Source organism: Vidua chalybeata, chromosome 2, assembly GCF_026979565.1.
Source record: "Vidua chalybeata isolate OUT-0048 chromosome 2, bVidCha1 merged haplotype, whole genome shotgun sequence".
Classification (NCBI taxonomy): domain Eukaryota; kingdom Metazoa; phylum Chordata; class Aves; order Passeriformes; family Viduidae; genus Vidua; species Vidua chalybeata.
The window spans coordinates 100488229-100513801 of NC_071531.1; the positions used below are offsets into that span (position 1 = coordinate 100488229).

General features: G+C 39.5%; 2 protein-coding genes across 4 annotated transcripts; one reads left to right on the forward strand and one right to left on the reverse strand.

The window, feature by feature from the left end:
- Positions 1-1607: 1607 nt before the first annotated feature.
- Positions 1608-11445, reverse strand: LACC1 (laccase domain containing 1). Of its 2 annotated transcripts, none has more exons than XM_053935644.1 (6): positions 11399-11445; positions 5220-5815; positions 4483-4664; positions 3836-4001; positions 3024-3249; positions 1608-2578 (listed from the first exon to the last, which is right to left on the reverse strand). In XM_053935644.1, exons 2-6 carry the CDS (start codon positions 5785-5787, stop codon positions 2404-2406), a joined length of 1317 nt encoding a protein of 438 aa, XP_053791619.1. In that variant the 5' UTR covers positions 5788-5815; positions 11399-11445; the 3' UTR covers positions 1608-2403. The 2 variants fall into 2 exon arrangements, with proteins under 2 accessions (XP_053791619.1, XP_053791618.1); XM_053935643.1 differs by lacking the exon at positions 11399-11445 and adding an exon at positions 9090-9824.
- Positions 10725-24708, forward strand: CCDC122 (coiled-coil domain containing 122). Of its 2 annotated transcripts, XM_053935646.1 has the most exons (5): positions 10725-10895; positions 11418-11550; positions 13184-13582; positions 14699-14815; positions 22416-24708. In XM_053935646.1, the coding sequence occupies exons 2-5, from the start codon at positions 11437-11439 to the stop codon at positions 22578-22580; spliced, it is 795 nt and encodes a 264-aa protein (XP_053791621.1). In that variant the 5' UTR covers positions 10725-10895; positions 11418-11436; the 3' UTR covers positions 22581-24708. The 2 variants fall into 2 exon arrangements, with proteins under 2 accessions (XP_053791621.1, XP_053791620.1); XM_053935645.1 differs by having other exon boundaries at positions 10725-11550.
- The last annotated feature ends 865 nt before the right edge of the window (positions 24709-25573 follow it).

The following is a 25573-nucleotide window of genomic DNA, read 5'->3' on the forward strand; positions in this document are numbered from 1 at the left end:
ATAGTGCAAAAGACTATTTCCTGTCTTGGAAGGTTTACAGTCTAGGTAATTCATATAAAAAAAAAAAGAAGAGAACAATTGTGGTAATGATTTGTCTTCCAAAAGGTGAAGCCTTTGGTGTTTCTGCTCATTCTGATATTCTCTCCAACTTGCACAGCCTTATCACGATGTCTAAATTGTATTTTTCTAAACAGAAAATCTCTACTGTAATCCTTGAGCAGGTAAGAACAAGATAGGGCTTACTCTCAGTATCATATTAATGTGACTGTTGAGCATTTGAACTGTGGTAAGCAGCATGACTGCAAGGTCTTTCTACTTACTGGAAGAATAAATGAATTGGTTTAAAGCCATCTTTGAGGTGAGATGGGATAACAGCAGGAACATGGGCCCCTATGATGCTTCAGCTGTCAAGTACCTTGCAGAACCAAGTAACCCAGCTGTTTTTGATGGCATACCCTTGATACACAAGGGAAAAGGGTTAGGTGAAGGGCACTCAGCTTTGGCTGAGCTTCAGATGCCAGGACTGAAAGCAATGTAGTGCTACTGCCCCTATATCTTACTCACCTCACTGCTACATCAATCAGTATCCATAAAGTGGAACAGAAATCAGGGCAAACGGACAGAACTAAAAGATGAAGGTAGGCTGTTGGGTTGGTGTTTTTAACTACTGCAGCAAGATAAGCCTGTCAGTGTCTATATAATTATATATCCTATATTTAGAACAAATCAATAATACACGTAATACACACCATACACACCATTAGCTGGTAAGCAGCAATTTGCTTGGCAGCTCTAAACTGAGTAGTGTGACTGTTGCCCCTGTTGGATCCTGAGACTCTGGTTTGAAGCCAGCTGAATGGTGAAAGCAATGGAGGGATTTAAAAAGGTAACTGAAGATTGTCAATGACTGTAGGGCTACAGCAGCAGAATAATATTTCTGAAGAAGTAAGATAGTTGGCAGAAGCATATTATTTTCGTAGATGGTTACAGCCAGAGAATATACTCAGAGCCAGGCTCTTCTCTGAGAAATACCATTCACAGGTAAAAGGAAGTTTTTTTTGAAATGCCTGTTCTTTCAGAAAACAAAGAAGGGTCTAATTCGGTCAGCTCTGAATCAAAATGAAAATAGATTATTCCTCAAGAACAGATATTAGAATAACTTGGCAGAATACTGTAGAGGCAAAAGTAGCAGCGTGTGCTGTGTGGTGCTTTGCAAACCGCATGGTTTGGACCCCCATCCATCCATCCATCTATCCATCCATCCATCCTTCCGTGCCTCCAGGATGGAAGAGCAGCGCGAGCGAGCACTGACCTCTAGTGGGCAGAGCAGTCAGACCGGGGAAAGCTCGCAGAACCCAAAATAGAAAGTACGTCACGCGTGCCGCTGGCCCAAGGCTTGCGCTTGGCAGCTCTGCAAGCCGCAATCAGCACAGCTTTACTCTTAGCAATCCCTCACTGTCTGCGTGTCAGAAAGCATCGTGTCTATTGTAAAATCTAGAGGCATTATATTTATTGGCCAAAAGAAAACAGTGCACGGTCAGAATTTGCTTAGTAAGACATGTAAGTCCAACTGCTGGTCAGTAAAATTAACTCATGATAAATTCATGTAACTTTTTAGATATTTATTGCATAACTTGGCATTGTTGAGACTGTGTCAATGACTTTATCAATGCACCACTATTTAAAGAAAAAAAAAATCCTAAGGAGACATCAATATACACATCATAAATTAAGGGTTTTAGTCCTACTTTTCCTCCAACCAAAAATTACAGAATGGTGAGAGTTCATATATTTTCAATGTCTGCCCCAAAGGAGCCTGCTTGCTTCTCACTTTCAAGTTATTTTCCATAGGAAAATTCCTGTAAATATTTTGGAGTTCTTTAAAACTAATCCAAAGAAGAAAATTAATCTCATGCACAAAATTTTGTAAGGCTTCAGCTGCAACTATCAAAGTTGATAACATGCAATATTGGCTTCCCTTCCTGTATTAGCAATGTCATACTTAGTGTCATTCAGCAATCTCAACCAGAAGCTAATGAAGACTGGCATTTTTTTGGGCTTCCATCCCCTTAAGATAGCGAGGTTTCTGGAAAATATTTGGTCAAGGAGGATCCATAAACTTGGAGCTTGTATCTGGATCTTGTAGATGGATTTTGCCACTGGTGTGGGTTGTCCTTGTTTCCTTTGCACCCTCTCACACAAGAACTGTTGTCCCCATACCACAGGTACTTATTCTTGCCTCAGAAGGGCAAGGGAAGGAACAAGCAGGAGAATTTCAAGACCCATGGATTCCCTACTACAAGTCTGAAAGAAAGGAGGAAAAACTTCTATGATGAGAGCAGGATGCCAGACAATGCAGCAGACTTATTATCTAAATGCTGTTCTGGAGTAAGAGATACTGTCTCAGTCTTTGATTGATATGAAGCCAATCTGTGTCCCAAAGTTAGTGCCATCACGAAAGTGAGAGTAAAATTTATCAGGGTGGCATGCAGTACAGAAAGTGATGTTTTGCTTCTGGTCTGTGATAGAATCATCTTGGATGTTCTCGGGAAGAATTCCACCTCTCTCAAGAAGAATCCTGAAAAAAAGAATCAGAAAATATTATTGTTTGTACAATCTCACATTCCATAAGGCACTATCATTAAGGCAGAACCTCAAGTACCAACTGAACAAACTGTGCCGATATTGTGACTGGGGCTTTCATTTGCTTTTTTTGTTTTTTTTTCTTTCAGTATTGGACTAAAATAATTACTTTCCTGCAACCCGCAAAGTCACATTAAATTTGAACTTTTGTCTATAATTCATAAACTAACAATATGCAACAGTATAACAATAAAATAATTGCTAAAATCCAGCAAAAGTGAGCAAATACCATTCATTCAAAAGTATCCTTTCTTGATCTGCAAAGAACTAGAGAGTACTTTGTTGCAAACCCTCACCATATTAGTGCTGAGTAATACAGTATCAAAATAATTATTTGTAATAAATGTGGAATTAATCTTTTGTTCCCTCAGGAGGCTTACCTTGTTGCTCTTCTGATATCAATATAAGGACTTGCAGAGTCAAACTGTCTCACACATTTTGGATCAATTCTGTGGAACTCTTTTGCTGATTCATGAGGAAGTTTATAGCAGCAAGGTCCCACAGATGGGCCCAGCACCACAAGGATATCTTTCATGTTACAGCCATATTCAGATACCATAGCATTCACTGTGGCCATAGACACTCCTAACAATGTGCCCTTCCATCCTGTGAGAAATGAGGGGTTGAAAAAAAATTGGTATGAATTTTCTTTTTAATTTTCTAGCAGCTAAAAATATATGCAATTATTAAAGGTATAAATTAGGAGATGCATTTACATCTAAAATTAAATATTTATTCTAATAATAAATTAGCTGAGAAAGCCTCCCCCTTCCCCCCAAATTTCACATCAACAGCAATCAGTTTTCTAACATAATTTTGTGGAGATGGAAACTAGAGAGAAGTGTTTAGATTAGAATTACAGTGTTCTTTTTCCCAAGTGTCCTGGTTTGGGCAATTAGAGCATACCTCACAGCTCCTCTGTGCTTGCAACATTTAAGTGGGAATACAACTGAAATATGTCAGAAATATATTTTTATAATATGGTCAAAGTGTTTTAATGTTGTTTTTAAGGAAAAACAAACAAACAAATAAACTAACAGGCTCAAGCTAGAGATATTTTTTTGAATAGACAGAAGCCAAGTTTGCACTTGGGCTTTTTTGGAGCAGATAGAAGAAAGCCCAGCTTTGGGTTCTTGTATCTCATTTTGAGTCCCAGGAAAACTCAACATTGCACAGGGGGTGCAATTCCTACCAGAATGAGCAGCACCGCAGGTTCTTCTGACAGGATCAGCAAACAGCACGGGAATGCAGTCAGCACCTGGAGCTGCCAGCGTGACACCCTTCCGATCCGTAACTATTCCATCATAGTTGTCAGGCTCTGTCTTTCCCATAATACACACAGCATTAGCATGATCTACCTGTCAAAACAAAGCCAGAATGTGGACAGTGATATGGCTGCAAAACAACCTAGCTCTGACTAGTACAAGGTTTTCCTTTGACATGAAACACTCTTATGCACTAACTGATTACACATAGAAATCAGGTGCTCCCTTGTTCAAATACCATGAAGACGTACCAGTAGAAAGCCACTATAGAAGCAATAGTGCATTTTTCTTTTAGAAGAAAGTACTCTGATAATTTATTTGATTATTCTACTTTGTATGTAAGTTAAATATTAGAACAGACTTGGAAGAATCAGTGCTGCTTCTCCATATTGTGACAAATGGCTGATAGGTTGGATGGCTATTCCCTCAGATAAGCTGCTAGCATAAATGTTTTAATTGTCCTGCTTATTGCAGGTTCTTGCTGACAAAGATAAGAATAATGCCTACAATTTAGCCAGTGCTACATGAAGGAATATCTGAGCCATTTACTTGAATCCATTGTTTTATAAGATACCTTGACCCTGTGAAAAGCCTCTGGGTTAAATCCTGCAGCGTTAGCTAGCCGGCGGAGATTTTCTTTAACAACAACTTGTGGGTCCCTCCGCTTGGAGCTGCTGAAGAGATTGCAGGAGCTTAGAGTTGGTATGTAGGAGATCCCACCTGTCCTTGTGGTGAACCCATGTAAGAAAATATCATCTGCCAAGGCAAGAAAACACAACAAACAATTGCTTTCAGAACAAGATCAAACCAGCTATTACATGGGTTTATGCTGAAGTAACCTGGAATCAGCCAATCAAGTAGAGTATTGCTTTATCCCGGATTTAGCTGTGGCATTTAAATTTAAGGATTCCTAATTTCCTTCTTGCTCACAATGCCACAGCAGGGACACTAAGACATCAGGTGTGTCTGGGCCTGCAGACCAGCAGAAACTCTTATCCTGCCTTTCCAAATTATGATGGTAACTCTCGAAGTGCGTAATTCCCACACAGACAGGAGGAGATTTTATGGTCTGCCCTCCATAAACCCAGCACTGTCTTTCCTCGGATCATGATCAGGCCTGGAACAATCTTGCCAGACTTTTGATGTATTTTTATTGACACTTTTTCCTCTTAAACATATTATACACTATTACAACATCATATAGAGTTATTTGATGCCTGAAGGCATTTCCAAATCTTACTCATTTTGCAACTCCCTGGAAGAAGTATGCTTGGTAAATCTCTGTAAAAACTGTTAGCTGGAATTCTCTACCTGGGATCAGGGAAGATCTGAGGATGGTGAGCTCTCCTTTCAGGCTTGGCAGGCTTTCCAAGTACATCTGAATCTCACTTTGGATGAGTGCCACATCCTGTGAAGGAAGCGTTTGCCCTTCATGCTGATGTTCTGATATCTGCAGGCTTTCACTGTCAGGTACCACCTGTAAATCCTCAAATTCAAACTGGTAGACTGCTGTAAAGAGATGGTCTATATATACTTTCATTAAGTCTTTTCTTAAGGTAGGAAGAATAACTTTAATGATGCTCAGGTCTTTTTCATCCAGTCTCTGTTTGACAGTGTACAAAGCAGCAACTGTAGTCTGAGCACATACCACCTCCAGTCCTCTCTTCAGACTCTGAAAACCTCTTAGAGCTGCAAGCAAGAACTCTTGTTCACCTTTCCTTTCACTCCCCTGCCTGTGGCAACACATGACATAAACAAACGGAGGATGGATGGAAGAGCATTTCTCAATAGCTTCCAGAGTGTTGTGTAGTAATCCGTGGATGTTGTTCTGCAGGTTGGCTGGGAGGCTGAACAGATCTATCAGTACTGCTTCCACCATATTCCAGGATATTTAAAGGTTTCTCCAGCTGCCAAGTAGTAACAAAACATGAAAAACAAACAGAAAGTCAAGACCAGCACTGTTAGTCCAAACAAAGAATCATGTTACGGCATTTAATTCAGTGATACTGTGTAGAGAAGGTACATAGCAGTTAATTACTGACTTAGGCTTTCCCAGCTGCATCAAAAGAAATTCCAACAAAAGAAAACTGGGAATAATTATGTATTTATTTAAGCATTTAGGTATTTCCCTACCACCCCACCTACTTCAGGTCTTTCCCAGGTCAGGGATGATAAAAGGTTGGTACATAAGATTAGATTTATTGAATCAATTAACCCTCATTAGCCTAATGGATCTTCTTGGCATGATTGATGGGCTGTCCTCCAGCTTCCATGATTCAAATACAGAGGTCCTTTAGCTTCCTGAGACTGGGGGAGTTTCTGTAACAATTTCTTTGGAGGTGTTTAACATACTTAGATCTGAGGTGGAGCTCATGTCTGCTACCCCTCCTGGCAGTAGGGTGCTGAGATGTGAGGGCAATGACATTTTTTCCCATAGGCCTTCACAAGATCTTTTGTACTTCTCCCTTCTGCATTTCCAAAAGAATTGACTGGCTAATTTCTGACTTCTGTGTGAAGGAGCACATGACCAGGGTAGTTCTTCTTTTCAGCATGCACAAGAACCCAGTAGTGATTACTAAAACTTTACCTAGTAATGGAAGAAGTACTTAGAACTAAATTAAAGCAAAAGAATACAGTACATAACTTCTTACCTCAGCTTTTTCACTATGGTAGCTGCACTCCATTCTGGAATCAAGATGTGCTCAGCTTATCCAATATCATCCTATCATTCATATTTTATTTTGTGGTCCATGGTGTAATTCCAGTTTTGGTAGTTAGTTTTTTCCCTTTTCTGAACTTTGTTGATCAAAGCCCAGCTAGGTCTACTTGTGGAAACTTGTCAATTCATCTTTTCCTCTCTGCTGCTATGAGGGGCTATTTTACATATCCTCTCAGAAGTGTCTTACTTTCTTTTCTCTCTCTCTGATAATCTTTCCTTTTCCAGTGTAGGCATCCAGAGGTCTGGAACACAATGGTAGATCCCTCTGTTTTGGGAACCTTGAAGACACCTACTTAGATTTCAGGACTAAGCACTGTGATTGATCTAGGAGAAATACATGCACCTTTACCAACAGTTCTAGGACCCCATGATAATTCAGAGCATTCTCTAACACCATTTTTTTTTCCCCACAGCAACAAATTGTGCATGAATATTAATTTACTTGTAGGAAAATTCATATCTTTGCAAGAACAAAGAATTTGAGAATCTTTAAGTCTTTGAAATCAATGCTCTGCTACCAGAACTAACCACACTAAATAATGCCTGGCACAATTTTCCTGCCCCAAGACCTCATTCTCCTGAAACCACATGAATGTTCTGGCTTCACATCACTTCATTATCCTGCAAAAATACTAGTTCCATGAGTACTCGAGGCCTATCATTATGGTAGATGTGATGTACTCCTTGGCATTTTATGTTTGTCTGTAGATTCCTAACGTTTCTCCACTGAAATGAGAGTTCAAAGACCTTTGTGCTTTTAAAAGACGGTTTATTTAGAGAAAGTTTTACAGAAAACATTCTGGATTTTCTTCATTGTTCTTTCCCCCAGACTGGAAGAAATATAATCCTGACTGAAAATGATGTTTTCCTTTCTGCGAATTGAACACTTACAAAGATTAATTGGCGACTATCAAAACAGGTGAGCTGAAAATATCAAAATGTGATAGCAAATAAAAGCAACTGCCAAGGAAATTATGACTCCTGATATTTCTCAGAGTATTATTTACACACAGCTGATAATAGATTTTAGAGGAAAGAGCTTGCTAAGAAAACAGTGTTGAAACAAACTCATGCCAAAGACCATGACTTGGGAAATCAGAGTATTTCTTTCCCTACCCTCTGTGGGAAAACTGTCTGAGTGAGGCACAACCCCCACCAAATCATAGCCAATAATCCCAGGAAAGACTACAACAGAGGGGTGTAGTGCAAAATGAGATTATTGCTCCACTTCAGATATGTCAATACTGGAAGGTAAATAGAGTTCATTGCTCTTCTTGTACTTGCCCAGAAAAATACCACCAAAGAAAGGGTGGAAGGAAAGTGTTTGATGAGGTAGAGGTAATTGCATACATTGTTTTTAAGTTGTGTATGCACTGCAAAGACTCCACAGGGGCAATTATTGGGATGTACACATAGGAACAATGGGGCTGATTCATCCTTGTATACTTCCAGCTTTGCATCACAGAGTCCTAGTGAGGACAGTGGTGTCAGAATAAATTTGCTTACAATCATAGCAAAAGTGATTCCTTTCTAAGTCACTCCAAAAAAAAACCCTTCTCAAAATACATGCTTGCCAAGCACAGCAACGTTTTAGCTTATGGGAGATGTATTTATGGCTATTCAGGTTTTAATTAACATGCTCTACAGTCCCAGTGTACCATTGAAGCTACATACAAAAAATAGCACATTTATTAAGGAGTTGATCGCTTTGGTAAACAATTCAAGACAAACACTTGCACAAACTTGAAGCCAAGGCTACCCATCAGCTATTTTCTCACTTCCTGAAACTGACAGTACAAACAGTTGGAAGTTATGAGAATTTCTTGCACAGACATCAAAAAAAGTAGGTCAAAGAAAATGATAACAATATGAGAGGTAAGGAAGGTAACGAGCAAAAAGTAGAAAAGCAAAATGAATATAGAAAAAGAACAATGAAGGAAATGAAACCTGCAGAGGTTTTAAAGGCTGCAGAGAAGAAACAGCCCAGGGTAGAAGAGAGATGCAAAAAAACAATTTTCAAGAACCCCAGAAATCTAATTCTAAAAGTGCACTGTTGGCCAAGAAAAGATTGCTGACAATTTCCTGCATCTTTGAATCCCGCTGATATTATATTAGTAGAGAAACTGAGAGACATAATTTTTTGAAAATTAAATTGGCAGGAGATTTTTTAACATCTGCCAGAGAGAGATGGCCTGAGAAAGAAAACAGGTCATTGAAGCAGCCCAAATGAACAGAGATAATAGCACGTGTAAAATTTCAACAAGAGCAAACATAAAAAAGAAAATCCAAAAACTTGGGGGAAAAAGAAATACATTTAAGCCTCTTAAACTGGATTAAAATAAAACATTCTTCTTCTTTTAACCTAGGTTTTTTTTTAGGCAAGGTTGAAGAAACAGAAATCACCACAGGCAATGAAAATACTGAAGCACACACAGTTGTTATAAACACAGGAGTTTACTTACACAGGTGGACAATCCTATTGCATTCTGAAAGGTACCGTCTGATAAAATACACAGACATTTCCAGCTTTATATGTCTCACTTCTTTCAATCTCGGAGCTGATTTGCACAAGCTGGAAATTCCTATGCTATGCAAGGCTGCAGTGGGAACCTGTATTTCTTCTTTTTGATGGGACCCTGCTTTGCTGCTGGTTACACCGGAAAGAACAAACTGTACTGCAAGGCACCAACATGATTAACAAGTGCCTGGGTAGCGCTGAAGGCGGAAGCGATGTTAACCCTTCTGTGATCACACCTTCTGCTGCACCAGCTTTGCACAACCGCAAACCAACTCCCAAACGCACGGCGCAGCCAAACAGGACAACGCCACAAAGAAGTTAAAGAGTGAAGGAGTTTCCTTTTCTGAGCTGTAGCTGTATGTTCCACTGAAGAATTTGGCAGCCAGCCACGAAAGAGTGTAATCTGGACCTAGATAGAGAGGTTACACAATGTCAGCTTTTGGGGCCACCTCAAATGAGGATGGCAATTTCTCCTTGCAGTAGTTGGGAATTTCACACAGCTAAGTGAAGTCTTAATCCTTTGACAGGACAATGCAAAGGTTAAAAGGCAAGCAAGGAAATGAAGGATTCATATCAGGCTTTGTGCAAGAATCAAAAGATAATAAATACATTTCCTCAGCTGTGTTAAAATCATAGTCATGACTGTTAAGTATATGACAACGGAAGAAAGGGGCAAGAAAAAAAGGACAGTAATTTTTAATGGACAGAGGAATTAATAAAGTCTGATTTCCCATAAATTGCTGTCACCTGTTCCTCCTTTCACTGCAACCACAATGAACCTACATTTCTGCCAGGTCCAAAACACACATGGTGAGTGCTCTGCCATTTCCTCTCCTGCTATTCTGTTCAGCATGTGCTGGACAGAGGGATGAAAGCTGAATCCTGGTTCTCCCTCCTGAAGAGGACTGATGAGGCAATCTTGTCCTTCCTTACCCAGACATCTCCTTTCCTGAAGTTTGCAAAAATCGGTCATCTCTGAGGCTTTCCATCCCACTGCCAAATGTGACTGAGCTAGGTCATTAAAAATTAACAAGGGAACTGCTTGGTGGAGAGAAATCAATGCAATAATTTTCTTTCCTTCAGCCAGACTAAGGAAGTAAAACTAATTACTGGTGTTATTTTTGGTGCAGAATGCTGAGAAGAAAAAGGTCAGAAAATATTCAGGGTACACAGCAATATTGAAAAATGACAAATTGACATCTCCTGAATGAAAGATAATATTTAGATTATGGCACTTCAGAAAAGGGATGAAATAAATAGGTCATATGCAGAGATGAGTTATTAGTTTATAAAATAGTTGTTACAAATGTATATGTAAGTATTTTTTATATTTATTTTTATATATGTAGGTATTTTATATTTATTTATAGATTGCTTAACATAATCGTTGCAATTTTAAGTTAAATATGTTATAAAACTATAAAGAATACAAAAAAGGTAAATTTAAAAACTGAATTATAAAAATAGTGCGATTTAGGGTTAAAACTCCCTAGAATTCTCTAGAGGAGTACAAGTGAGGCAGTGGCTACAGAGCAGGGCACGGCATAGTCCAGAAGAAACTGGGCCACATCTCTTTTCCTTTGTAACCCAGTGGTGCCCGGGAAAACTCGATGTTCTCTGCACAAGCAATGACGGCAGCGAGTGCAGTCTAATACAATGAACGGGGTAACGCGGGGAACTTGGGAGCAAAGGGCGCGGAGCAGGACGGCCTCAGGCAGCGGCGAGCCGGGCGGCACCAGTGCCACGGGCGGTGAGACAGCCACGCGTTTCCTAGGGGATCCCTCCCGCCGCGTTCCCTCCGGTTCCCGGAGGGATCGGCCCCGCTCCCGGCGGGATCAGCCTCTTTCCCGGCTCCCCGTGCCCCCGGCTGCCGCAGGCCCCGGCGGCCTGAGGGGCGGCGGCCCGGAGAGCGCTGCAGGTGCCGTGTGGCGGCCGCAGCAACGCCGGGAGAAAGGCCGAGAACACGGCCTCGGGCATTTAAGATGCTCTTAAAAAAGTTAGGACTGTGCTCACAAACTGACGATCTGCTCTGCAGAGAAGCCGGAAGAACATCTCAGTATCACATCGCAGGTTTATTTTATGAGATTCTGCAAGAAAGTGTTCTGATTCTCAGTGATTAGCTTTGAGTAACTTGTTCTTGCTAATTAAAAATGAACCAAATGAAATTAATATATCGACCTGCGATCCCACGGGACAGCCCTCAATATTGTTTTGTCTACAAGAACTAAATAAAAAGAAGATAAACCAATTCACCTCTTTTTTATCCTGCCAGTTCTTCACTTCTGCTTGAAATGGCCAAGCAAAATTCTCCATCACTAGCTGAAGTTGTAAAACGAGTTGCAGAGCAGCAGCAGTCACAGGTGTCAGACATAGAAAAAAGCAAAACAGTTCTTTTCCAATTGCAGGTAATTAACCTCGTTTAGAGAAGTTTAATCAATTCTTTTCCATTAGATGAAGAAGTATTTCCTTGAACAAGAGAAGCTGGTGGTACTTATGGGCGAGTGCATTCAAGTGTAAGACAGCTGTTTTGTTCCTGTGTGTGGCATTTGGGCTCAGCCAAAACCGTGGGTGTGAATTGTTGTTTGTAAGGCCACAACACAGCTAGGTATTCATTACAGCAGGTGAAACGTTGGTTTGTTACTTGGAGAAAACAAAACAAAAATACTGGGCTGAACCCACACAGTGAACCCGCAACAACTAAATGCAAAGTTAGAGCTTTTTGATTTTTTTTTAAAAAATCATAATTTCCTAAGAAATTGTGGGGGGAAGGATTTTAAAAATTGATATTCTTTTTAAGACTTTCACCACAGTGTAAAATTTTTTTCTTAGCATCTTTTTTGACATAAAATATTTTTTATTCCCCCTTATGTTTGAAGTGGAAATCCTAAATAGTCATTAAATACTGCTATTATTCAGTACTATATTGTAGAACACTGGATAGATGTAGTTTTTGTGAAGACTCCGTGACCATTTCTTTTGTCTTTTATCAAGCTTTCAATTATTGTTTAACCTTCAAGATCAAATTTCTATTGAGTAACTTACTTTTAAGGCTGAGAAAAGATGATTCCAGTTGACATTTTTGATCATGGAAGAATGCAAATGGAAATAGTAGAGTTCCAATTATAACATCTGTGCATAGCTCTACAACTGAAATAATTGATATTTGAAATTTTGCACAAAAATAACATTTCTGAAGTAGCAGTGAAATTTTGTATTTTTAGGAATGTCAGTGGATGGGCCACACTTTGCAAGAAGCTTTGTCCTGTATCCCAAAATATAGTCTGATGATGCCGCAACAATAATTTACGATCTTGCAATTTAAAAACAAGTATCTGTTTTAAAACAGACCCACAGAACTTTAAAGCCCAAGGTAATGACAGGTCCTTTTCCAACCTGGATGATTCTGTCATTTCTTATGATGGTTTGAAGTACTACTTCCTGGTTTTGTTCACTTCTTGTCAGTGAGATGATGCAGAGGCCTTTTTAGGACTAGATACCTATTTCTTACGGGGTTGAAAATAGCTGTGATTAATTCAACTGTCAGCTACTGCTGTGATGAAGTTAGGATTTTTCCTCAGTTGAACAATCTAGTTAAGCTCCATCACCTGACACACCCCTCTATGTGTCTGTGTAGGTTTTCAAGGGATTTTTGGCATCTTTAGTTTTTTTTAGTCTGATTAGGATTCACTAGCTCTAAGCAAATACTAGATATATATATGTGTGTGTATATATATATGTGTATATATATATATATATATATATGTATATCTTGCAACTGTGAGGTATTTAATAGTGAGTTCAAGGTATCTTATTTAATATTTTAGACTCAATCTAAGGGGAGAAGACTAAGATAGTATTCTTACATTGTGCCTCTAAGATGATGATATTAAGAAATAGAAGTCTAATTATCTTCCATTCAAATCACATTAGACAAGTGAAAAAAAGGCTGTTGAATAAATATAAATTACAGTGTTTAACTAGATACTTCATAACTTCCTCCAAAAACATTTCTTAAATGAACACTGAAATATTTTACAGGCAAAGTGCCAGGAACTAGAAAGAGAAATGAATTCTATTCTGTTAGAAACAAAGACAACAGAAAGGGAAATACATCTGCAAGATGATGCCATAGAAGTGACAAAATATCGCTGTGAAAATCTAGAAGCCCAAGTCAGAGCCCTGTATTCTGAAAATTTAAAATTGAGGTGTGAGGCAGAAACAGTACAAGAGGAGTTTGAAATGATACTTGCAAGAAATAATGAATATCGGGAAAAAATAAAGGATCATAAACATCTTTTTTGGGAGATGGAAAGTAAATTGCCAGTTATGATTGAACTTGCTAAAAAGAAAGCAGTTGTGGAAGAATTAAAGGCAAAGAAAGAGGAGTTAATATGTGATCTCCAGAATCCACAAGGATATGTTATAAAACAAGTGCAGGTACTATATTTCTTTTTTGATTCTTTCCTTTTATGTGAAATAATTTTGATATAATTAATATAATATGATTATTTTGTCTAACATGTTTATGGTTCATGAGGGACTGACTACAAGGGAATATACGTAATTCATAATGCTGCATTAATTGGAAAAATTTTACTTCAATATGCAGTTAAAAATATCAGTATTGTTATCTGTGTAATATTGTAAAAATATGTTTATACTGTGTGTTCGAATGAACTCAACTATGAAAATATTACAGAACTGTAAATTAAGCTTTATCATTGGATAAACATACATGGACACTTTGCAGAATTCTGTGGAAGATTGCCATATTGTTACATGTTTCAGGTAAGAACACAATATTCTTTAAACTTCGCTGTCAACAAAATAAATTTGAGCTGTTTGCCAGCAGGAGGTAGATTTGATGAGATGGTGATAGAAATAAGAAGAGAGAAAAAACATGTTTGGTATTCTAATCTAACACTGTTGGTTTTACTGGACCCAATTATCATTTTTACTAATAACAATTACATAGGAATTTTTTACCATGGAATTTTGCCAATATATGGACAAACACAAGTATGAGGTTGAAATGGGATCACGAATTTTAACTTTGATGTAACTTGCATTATTGAAAATTTGATGGTACTCTATTAATGTAAATTGATTAAAATTTGTTTGTACAACAGATCTTTCAATACTGATAAATAAAGACTAATTAATGTAGTATTTTCCTGTGAGAAAGAAAAATATATCTAAAAATATTACATTAAATATTCTTCCATTTTGCAGTTAATTACACTTTATTTGAAGACCATCAGATTGAGCTCAAAGTCCTGTATTGTTGTAGTTCTCATATTTCAGATCAAGAGTATATATTCTTACAGGCGTAAAACCATGGGATAAAATATTTAATAGTTAATTTTGAATTACCTATCCTAAATTATTATTTTAATTAGTATTAATAGGTTGATTGTGAAATTGTTTATTATAGACATTTATCTCATCTCTATTAACTGCAACTGTTTAGATGAGACAATTTTAAAAAGTATATTAGATGAACTGTGCAACCTTTGAAGGAGTGGATTTCTGTATCTTGACTTATATCTGCAGGAAGAAATCACACTTTTAAAAAGTGAAATCACAACATTGAGAGATTTCATCAATAAAAAAAGAGATCTGTTGGAAGAAGAGAACAAAAAGCATGCTAAGCTTAGAAAGGAAATTGAGGTGAGTCATTGGAATAAAATTTATTTGCAGTTCTCCTGATGGAATGCAGCTAATGCAAATGAAGTTTGAAGTACTTTATACAGCATTGCTGGCTATACATTGTTCAAATATATGCAGTAATGATGCTGTCTTAAATTCTGGGTACTGATAGTCTTTCTAAAATTCAGAGCTTAATTGTGAAGAACATTTTTTTCCGAAATCTTTTGAGAAGGACTTAATATGTGAACTTTTGGAATGATTCCTGGAAAAAGAAGAGGTCACTGATTGGTAGTAAAGCAAATGCACATTTTAAAATTTCTGTAATACTTCTGAAATACTTTACATTTCACTGCTGACTTGAATATTCATGACTTGATGACTCATCAGTGGAAGAATCAAATGCACTAGGAAATTGGACTTCCCCATGAATCTCCCTAATTTAAGATGGCATTAAATTAGGAATAACACAGCAGCTCCTAATTAGCTGACAAGATACAGTTCTGATCAATAGTTAGAACCTTCTCTTTTAAATAATTGAACTATATTTTTCATTTTCTTCCTTACTAAAATATCCTGTATGATTAGACAATTTTTAATTTGGAAGTTTCATATCATTTATCTTGTCAGTTCAAATAAATGCCACAAAATTTAATGAGCAAAGCTTAATAATATAAAGATTAACTGATTTAAGGTTAGGTCTGTTGCCCATTGTAAACTGTAGGAGGAAGAAAGAATCTTTTTTTTTCATGTGACAATGAGCATAGAGAATTTCTAACCTGAAAAGTAAAACACAGCTGCTTTAGAATAGGTCTACTAGTCAGCATTTGAGAATTTTTATTACCAAGGCAACATCTTCTTAAGAAAATTCTCTAAACCCAAAGTTAATTTAAGTAGCCTAAAAATAACATTCTGTTCTGTTATCAAAATCAATTTAATTAAATAGTGAAGGTTAACCATCACCTCTTTTCTTCAGTTGTTTGGATTATATGTTCTTTTTGTCTCAGAAGGAAGCAGGTTCAAACCCAAAGCCATTCAGGGTATTATTTTCTATTAAGAACTCTCCTGAAAACAGTCAGGTTTTTAATATAAGAACTGCCAGTGGATAGACAGAGACATTTATACCCAGAAGTCCTCAGCACAACTTGGGAAAGAATACTCAAGTCAAGCACAGGAATAAAGTGAGATACTAGGCACATGGATGAGGTTTTATTGAGGTGCAGTGGTGGAATTCAGCTACAGACTGCTGGCACCTGTTGTAATTGTTTGGAGGAGGGCAGCTAAGATGGGCCTTGAGGGGAAACCATATGAGGAGCATCTGAGATCACTTGGTCTGTTCAGCCTGGAGGAGACGAGACTGAGGAGAGACCTCATTGCAGTTAGAGCTTCCTCGGGAGGGGAAAAAGAGGGGCAGGCACTGATCTCTTCTCTGTGGTGACAGTGACAGGATCTGAGGGAAGGGCCTGAAGTTGTGTCAGAGCAGGTTCAGGCTGGATATCAGGAAAAGGTTCTTCACCCAGGTGGTGGTTGGGCACTGGAACAGCCTCCCTAGGGAAGTGGTCATAACACCAAGCCTTGACAGAGTTCAGGAAGCATTTGGACAATTCAGACACATGGTGTGACACTTGTGAATGTCCTGTGCAGGGCCAGGAGTTGGACTTGATGGTCCTGATGGGTCCCTTCCAACTCAGCATATTCTGTGACTCTTAAGCCTGTGGGCCTTCTCTTACTCTCTTTCCTGAGCACTAGCCCCACCACTCATTTCTTGAAAAGCAGATCCTGTTCCCAGCTGTAGACAGGGTTGTCAGCAATAAATCAGGGTGGTTATCTGTGTAGGGTCAAGGCTTCAGTCATAAGGGTAATTCAAGATATCCACAAATAATAGAAAATGTATTGTTACGTAAAAGTAATTTAAAAAACCCCAACCCTGTCTATTCCCCTGCTGCCCTCTTTCCCCAATGCCAGTGTGTGACTGTATTACTCTCGGCAGATACTTGCCTATCCTGTCCTTAAACGACTCTGGTGGTAGAGATACCCTGAGTGCCCAGACATTTTTTTTTCTAGTGTTTGACTTTCATGTACACAAGATCCAATAAAAAACACAATGTTGTCCCTTCCCTGTCTCCAGTAATCATATTAGTGCTCCCTCCCTCAGCAGATGTGCCAAACTGTTCCCAATAATGATGCTAGAGATGCATTTCTAAAAAAAGCAGATAATATTGATCATAGATGTTTCAGTACAACGTAGTCCTAGTGATGCAGATGCCCCAAGCACTTGTTCAGATGAATGAATCTGACAGCATCCCTCAAAAAGTTGCAAACAATTATAGTGGCGAGTGAGGTAACATGAAGGCAGTGAGGTAACATGAGGTAACAAGCCATCACCAATAAAGAAGGCAGTAATTTATAGAACACTAGTGAGGCAGTGTCCTAGTTATTTGTGAAATTTAGGCAGTGAGATTTGCAGGAAGTCACCGAGAGTGCTGTGGGTTCTGATGCAGTTGTACATTGTCATGTACATGTGAAATACAGTGTAATAAAGCTTCAATAAGCAGACACAAGAGTAATTATACACTACCACTCATATGCCACTTAAACTAGGGTAAGTAAGCCCAAATTTCATTAAGGGAATATTTATTATTTCCATTTTTATTGCAGTGAGTGTTTCATTCTTTTAACACTTCAGAATGCAAATTTACTTTTCCACATAAGGCAGCAGTGAGGCAGAATTGACAGTCCTGCATTGCTGCAGTATTGCCTAAGAAAAATGTGAAATTTTAAATGTAGTGCAGCTACAAAGGTGCTACTACAGTCAGCGAGGTCACCTCATTTGTATTCCCATTTATACACAAACATGCTTGTCAAAGAATGAAAATTTCTTTTTCTCACCTCTCATTTTGGAGCCTCAGATCTTCCACATGCAAAGCCTTGACAGAAATGTGACATGCTGTCCTTGGGTGGTATTTGCTTAGTTAAATTTTAAACCTCTACAGAGCAGATATCCACACTGAACTCCGCACTTAAAGTCTTAGTAGGACAGAGCTTTTCTTTCCTTAATGGGAAAGTGAGGCATGATTCATGTCCTAAACCAGACATCTGAAATAAGTCAGATGAATGCTTGAGAGCCGTGCAGGACCAGAGTGGGACTTCCTCCGTTGCTGAGTGGCTGCTTGTAAGAATTCTGAGCAGGTGTGTTGCTTGTGCTTGAGGGTCACGAGGTCTGAGGCGGGGGCTTCCTCCGTCACTGAGTAGTGGGCTGATTAAATGAGGCCTCTAGAAGTGTGGTGAATAGGAGCCAGCTAACAGGGGTGTGATATGTCTCTGAAGGTGCAGCATGGCAGTTTTCGAGGCAGGTTGCACAGGATTACAGGTTTTCTTGCTAAGTACGGTTTACTGTGTGTTCTCTGCAGTGTTTCTGTTGTTTGGTAGGTTTTAGGATTTCCGGTAGTAATGGTTTGTGTGCAGTTGAAAGCTGTAGTTAGTATGAGTATATGTAATCAAATGGAACCCTCCAAAAAGGGTGTGTCTGTCCAGACCCATTCCTGTGCAGACTGTTCGAGTTTATCAGTGGTTTCAGGGGACGCTGGCGGAGGAAACCTGCCTGTGGTGTGAACAGGTGAATGATCTTTCACTGCTGGCTGAACTTAGAGAGGAAGTTGAAAAACTAAGGAGTATCAGGGAAAGTGAAAGGAAAGGTGGAGTTCAGCCCTTCCATCCTTGAGGGAGGCCCACCAAGTGTCAGAGGACTCCTATGCCTCCCACTGTCAGACAATAGAAGGACACCTGGTGGATGAAGGGGATTAGAAATGGGTACCTACTTGAGGAGGTAATAATAAAAATTCCTCCTGACCCCCACTCCCTAGCCAGGTGCCATGTCAGAATAAGTATGAACCCCTGGATCTGGAGAGTCAGCCAGATTATTTAGAAGAAAATTATCTGCACAGTGAGCCTCCCAATTATGATTCATCTGTGAGAAGGATTACCACCTCTAATACCAAAAAGGAAAGAAGGATAATTGTGATGGGTGATATCCTTCTGAGGGGAACAGAGGGCCCCATATGTTGACTAGATGCACCCCACAGAGAGGTCTGCTGCCTCCCTAAGGCCTGGGTATGGGATATCACTGAGAGACTTTCTGGGCTGATTCATCTCTCTGATTATTACCCACTGCGGATACTCCAGGCTGGCAGTGATGAGATTGAAAAGAGGAGTATCAGGGCAATTAAAAGGGACTTTAGGGCACTGGGTCAAGTGATTGATAGGACAGGTGCACAGGTAGTGTTCTGCTCAGTCCCTTTGGTGCCTGAGAAAAATGGTGGAATAAATAGGAGAGCTCACATTACCTGTAAGTGGCTCAAGAGTTGGTGTCATTGGCAGAATTTTGGATTCTTTAATCATGAGGCAACTTTTATGGCACCTGGCCTACTGGAACTGGATGGGCTCCATCTCTCTGTTAAGGGTAGAAGGTGCTTACCTTGTGAACTGGCAGAATTTGTTGAGAGAACTTTAAATTAGGTTTGAGGGGGGAAGGGGATGCATCTGGGCTGTCTGGAAGCAGGCCCAAGGATGGTAAGCCTGAGATAGGAGTGAAATCAGTAGCCCAGCTGAGGTGCATGTATACCAATGCGCGCAGCATGGGCAACGAACAAGAAGAGCTGGAGGCCATGGTGCAGCAGCAGAGCTATAATGTAATTGCCATCACAGAAACATGGTGGGATACTCACATGGCTGGAGCGCTGCACTGGATGGCTACAAGCACTTCAGGTGAGACAGGAAAGGGAGAAGAGGTGGAGGGGCAGCCCTTTATATTAGGGAGGCTTTGGACGCCATAGGCATTGAAACTACTGATGACGAAGTTCAATGCCTATGGGTAAGAACTAGGGGGAAGGCCAACAAGGCTGACATCCTACTGGGAGTCTCTTATCACCCACCCAACCAGGAAGAAGTGGTGGACAACTCATTCTATAAGCAGCTAGATATTGTTTCAGGATCATCAGCCCTTGTTCTTGTAGCTGATTTCAACCTGCCAGACATTTGTTGGGAGCTTAATACAGCTGAAAAAAGGCAGTCCAGGAAATTTTTAGAATTTGTGGCGGACAACTTTTTGTTGCAGCTGGTGGGTGAGCCCACCAGGGGAGGGACTATGTTAGATCTGTTATTTGCAAATAGAGATGGGCTGGTGGGAGATGTGGTGGTTGGAGGCTGCCTGGGGCATAGTGATCATGAAATTATTAATATTAATCATAAAATTAATAATAAAATTATATTAATCATAACATTCTTAATATTTGGTGAAATCAGGAGGAACATTAATAAGACTTTTACATTGGACTTCTGGAGGGCAGACTTTGGCCTATTCAGGAGACTTATTCAGAGAGTGCCTTGGGAAGCAGCCCTTAAAATCAAAGGAGTTCAGGAAGGGTGGGTGTTCATCAAAACAGAGATCTTGAGGGCACAGGAACAGGACTGTCCCTGTGTGCTGAAAGATGAGTTGACGAGGCAAACGTCCAGCCTGGATGTGCAAGGAGATTTTGGAGGAACTTAGGAATAAAAAAAAGGATGTATTATCTTTGGAAGGAGGATCAGGTCTCTTAGGAAGTATTTAGAAAGGCTGCTAGAGTATGTAGGAAAAAAATTAGGGAAGCAAAGCTCAGTTTGAACTTAAAATGGCGACTTTTGTAAAGGATAATAAAAAAAATTGTTATAGATATATTAATGGTAAAAGGAAGAGTAATACTAACCTTTGTTCTTTATTAGATGCAGAAGGGAATTTAGTAACTGCAGATGAGGAGAAGGCAGAAGTGCTTAATGCCTTCTTTGTCTCAGTTCTTAGCGGGAAGACAACTTGCCTTCAGGACAACTGTCCTCTTGGGTTGGTTGATGGTATTGGGGGGCAGAATGGTCCCCCTGTTATCCAAGAAGAGGCAGTCAGAGAACTGCTGGGACGCTTGGATATTCATAAATCCAGGGGCCAGATGGGATCCATCCCAGGGTGATGAGGGAGCTGGCAGATGAGCTTGCAAAGCCACTCTCCGTCATTTACCAATAGTCCTGGCTCACTGGTTAGGTTCCAGGTGACTGGAAGCTGGCCAATGTGATGCCTATTCATAAAAAGGGTGAGAAGGAGGATCCTGTTAATTATAGACCAGTCAGCCTGACCTCAGTACCCAGTAAGGTTATGGAACAGTTTATACTGAGTGTCATCACACAGAACTTACAGGATGGCCAGGGTATCAGACCCAGCCAGCATGGGTTTAGGAGGGGTAGGTCATGTTTGACCAACCTGATCTCCTTTTATGACCAAGTGACCCTCCTGGTGGATGCAGGAAAAGCTGTGGATGTTGTGTACCTGGACTTCAGCAAGGCATTTGACACTGTCTCTCACAGCACACTCCTGGAAAAGCTGGCAGCCCACGGCTTGGACAGGAACACTCTGCTGGGTTTAGAACTGGCTGGATGGCCAGGCCTAGAGAGTGGTGGGGAATGGTGCTGCATCCAGCTGGCAGCCAATCACCAGTGGTGTCCCTCAGGGGTCTGTGCTGGGGCCAGTTCTGTTCAATATCTTTATTGATCACATGGATGAGGGGATTGAGTCTCTCATTAGGAAGTTTGCAGATGACACTAAGCTGGGATCATGTGTCGATCTGTTGGAGGGTAGGAGGGTTTTGCAGAGAGACCTGGAACGGTTGAATGGATGGGCAGAGTCCAACAGGATGAAGTTTAATAAATCCAAGTGCTGAGTCCTGCATTTTGGCCACAATAACACCCTGTAGTATTTTAGGCTGGGGATGGTGTGGCTGGACAGTGCCCAGGCAGAAAGGGACCTGGGGGTGCTGGTCGACAGCCAGCTGAACATGAGCCAGCAGTGTGCCCTGGTGGCTAAGAAGGCAAACAGCATCCTGGCCTGTGTCAGAATAGTGTGGCCAGCAGGAGCAGGGAGGTCATCCTTCCCCTGTACTCGGCACTGATGAGGCCACACCTTGAGTGCTGTGTCCAGTTCTGGGCCCCTCAGTTTAGGAAGGACATTGAGACACTGGAGTGCGTCCAGAGGAGGCCAATGAGGCTGGTGAGGGGCTTGGAACACAAGCCCTATGAGGAATGACTGAGGGAGCTGGGGTTGTTTAGCCTGGAGAAAGGAGACTCAGGGGTGACCTCATCACTCTCTACAACTTCCTGAAAGGTGGCTGAAGTCAGATGGGTCTTTCTTCAGGCAGCAACTGACAGAACCAGAGGACACAGTCTCAAGCTGTGTCAAGGGAAATATAGGTTAGATATTAGGAAAAAGTTTTTCACAGAGAGTCATAAATTTCTGGAATGGCCTGCCTGGGAAGGTGGTGGAGTCACCACCTGTTTAAAAAAAAGACTGGATATGGCACTTGGTGCCATGGTTTATTTGAGGTGTTGGGGTGTGGGTTGGACTCGATCTTGAAGGTCTCTTCCAACCTAGTCATTCTGTGAATGGCTTCCTAGATGTTTCTGTCTCTTCAGTAACTAAACATAAACATGGAATAATTTGGCCAAATGTCAGAATATATACTTGGACAGAATTAGGTGAGCTGAGCTCACCTCTGTAAATAGTTTTACTGGAATGAAATTTTGAAATGTTTGTTTTTTCTTTTTTTAGGTACAGAATAAGAGATATGATGCTATATTAAAACGTTTGCATTGCCAACTGAACAAAGTTCAGTCAAATAAAAGACAATGGCACTGGAACATTCAGCAGTTGGAGAAGAAGGCTGCAGAACTAAGAAAGTGTCTTGGAGTAGCAGAGTTACAAAACATCATGTAACAAACTTAACAAAGATATAATGCACATAATCTTTTCCAGGCAGGGGAGTTTTTTCTGGAAATGCTACAAATCTTAAATAGCCTGATAACTGGGCCAGGCCTCAGTGATTTCTTTCTTTTTAATGTTTTTCTCTTTCATTTTGTGGCTTAAACTAATAGTCACAATAATGAGCTGGCTGTTCAGGAATAACTTAGCTGTTCAGGAAGAAAGTTACTGACACTTCCAGGTGTTTTCAAAATATGTGTCATTTTTATCTAAAAAGTTATTTGAAAGTAAACCAAACAAGATTTGGGAAGTTCCTTCATATTTCATTTGGTCTCTGAAGGTTGGGATATACCCTGCTTTTCCTACAGAGAAATTAATATTGGTATCTATTTGCACTCCTGAGACACCAAAGTTCTTTTATCTTTTATCCATATCCCTTTTTATTGCAACTTGCTAAGGAACTGGGAAAGCTTTGATGGCCCGTATTTTGCTCTGCAGTCTGCCAGGATGTTTTGGCATGGGGGCCAAAGGCTGTCCAGGTGTAAAAGGCTTTGGAACAAGTATGCTCAGAACTGGACTTCAAATTATCTGACTTCAACTGGCCTAATAGATGTTAGCAAAGAGGAGTGAGTAGTACCACATCTGGTACCTATAGCTTGTAAAATAGAACAATTCACCCTCAAGAAACAGGAATACATTGTAGATTGATGATAGAGGAATTTATTGTCTAGAGGATTTTAACTAATATCAGCCATCTAACATCTTGGTACTTAATGATCTAAGATGACGCAACATAAATGCCAATGTATTAAAAATTCTTGTTAAAACAGTAGTGAACAGCAGCCATTTCCCTTTACTTTCTTTTTATTTTTATATTGCTTGGGGGGATTTGAAGAGTTCACAATACTTTCCTTACTCTTACACTTTAAGGCAGTTGTTCTGCCTCGACATAACTTGTAATGTTTATCTGTTCTATGAAAGTAGCTTTCTATTTAAGGTGTTGTCTTGAATAATTTAGATTTACCTTTACTTATGAATATAAAATGAAGACTATTGAAGAATATAAAAATTGACTATTTACTGTGAAAAATTTTAAACTCCTTATATATTGTTATCTTAGGGTACTATTCTTACCTTCATATATTAATGTATATTTACATTGACCTTAATATGTTATTTCACTTAATATAAAGTTATTTTAAGCAATATCCTGATTCATTAAGGCTCTCGTTCAACATTGTTAGTCTCTCAAGACTTTTTTGCTCAGTCTTTTTCCTTTGCAATAATATGAACCAGGCTGCTTTCATTACAGTAAAAAAGTAGAAATAAAACCCCCGATATCCTAATCTATAGTAACAGTATGTCCTGAATATTGAGTCTTACTGTGTATGTAGCGCAAAACTGTAAGATTACAATTGTTTATCCCTACACAGAGCAAAATAGCATCCATTTTTGGCATGTGTGTCTTCTAGAAAGGGTCCAGATCTGAAAAGTTGGAGAATTTACTGTGTTATTGTTAATTTCAGCGATTAACTGCTCTTCTTCTATTTTGCATGATTCCTAGTTTCCGTTTATTCATCTATCAAATGAAATGAGTGTACTTTATATCAAGTACAATGATATAAGTAAAAATACTGATGTGCTGTCTTCTTGATGGGTTAAATAGTTCAAGCCTTTTAAAGATATTGATTATCAGATCTGACCAACAGCTTTAGCTTAATGTATCTCCCCCAAAGTGGTACAACATCCAATATTTTCAGGGTCATAAGATGATGTACCCTTAGGTATGCCTTTTACCACTGATATTGTCTTGGTTTTATTTTTAGTTTCTCATTAGTTCTGCTCCAGAACAATTCAAAATATCAAAATCTGATTTGTATCTTACTTCAACTAAATTCACTTTGACATCTGCTACCATGGTCTAATATTACAGTTTAGCCTTGCATTTATTACCAGTTGAAAACAACTATAGCATACAATCCAAACCTTCTTATGTAAGAACAATATCACACCTATGTTTTTCTTTCTGACTAATGAAGATGTTCATTATTACTTGCCTGGGAATTAGGACGGTTTCGGCATTATCAACACATGTACAGAATGACTCACTCATCTCAAATAAATACCTTGGACTTATATCTTCCTTGTTCCTTTTCATAAATCTCAGTTATTTCCAGTATCTCAAATTACTTCTGTGGTTCTTTGTACATGTTTTGAAATTGTTTAATATAATTTAACAGGGGTGCATGCAAGGGCTGTGAATAGTACTCTTTACTGCTACATGTGGAAGAAATGTTCCCTTCTATACAAACATCTTCCTATCATCCAAGGTCTGAGTTGTCTTGTACTCCTTCTTGCTCTTTGCAAGAGAGCCCATGTTTTTTTCCTGCTGGGACCCTTGACCCCTTCGTGGGATCTCAGCTACCAAAGGTGTATTCCTCCTTTTTCTACAGTGTAAAACTTGCTTTTTCAGTATACATACTTGAACTGCAGCTACATTTTGTGGCAATAAGACTGAGAAGCTGAGGTGTACTTTAATTTTTAAAGCTTGCTCCATTAGTATGAGGGCACAGCTAAACAGCTCCTTTCTTGCCCGCATAGATGAGTTTCTTGGTAAAACCAGGATGTGAATTGGAAGGAATCGCAAATGGCCAACATCTTTTTTTGCTACAGAGTTCAGCTATTACCAGGGAATCCCCAGTAGTTACTAGAGTATTTGAAACACAACTTAGTCTATCTAAATATGTATATTGAAAAATCAAGTTTTATTACACTATGTGTACACTGATTGTTGTTGTCATCCCACATCACTGTCCTAGTTAAATGCCACAATTATTATCTGTCATCCCACATAGATGGGATGAGTGTGTTTTACTCAACTGCCTTAAAACATGAGTTGATTCATTTTTAATTTTGGAAGCTTTGTTCTCAGTTTCCAACAGACTTCTACCTTAGCCAGCGACTACACCTGAAATCTGTATTCAGTGCTAAACACCACATTTTAGAGG

Bases quoted from the DNA above. Each gene is read 5' to 3' on its own strand.
- LACC1 (XM_053935644.1), bottom strand. From the start codon at position 5,787: ATGGTGGAAGCAGTACTGATAGATCTGTTCAGCCTCCCAGCCAACCTG. The intron at 4,002-4,482 runs GTATCTTATAAA...TTGTTTTGACAG, and splicing joins AGGCTTTTCACAGGGTCAAG to GTAGATCATGCTAATGCTGT. The intron at 3,250-3,835 runs GTAGGAATTGCA...CATTTCTCACAG, and splicing joins CTGCGGTGCTGCTCATTCTG to GATGGAAGGGCACATTGTTA.
- CCDC122 (XM_053935645.1), top strand. From the start codon at position 11,437: ATGGCCAAGCAAAATTCTCCATCACTAGCTGAAGTTGTAAAACGAGTT. The intron at 13,583-14,698 runs GTACTATATTTC...TTATATCTGCAG, and splicing joins ATGTTATAAAACAAGTGCAG to GAAGAAATCACACTTTTAAA. The intron at 14,816-22,415 runs GTGAGTCATTGG...TTCTTTTTTTAG, and splicing joins AGCTTAGAAAGGAAATTGAG to GTACAGAATAAGAGATATGA.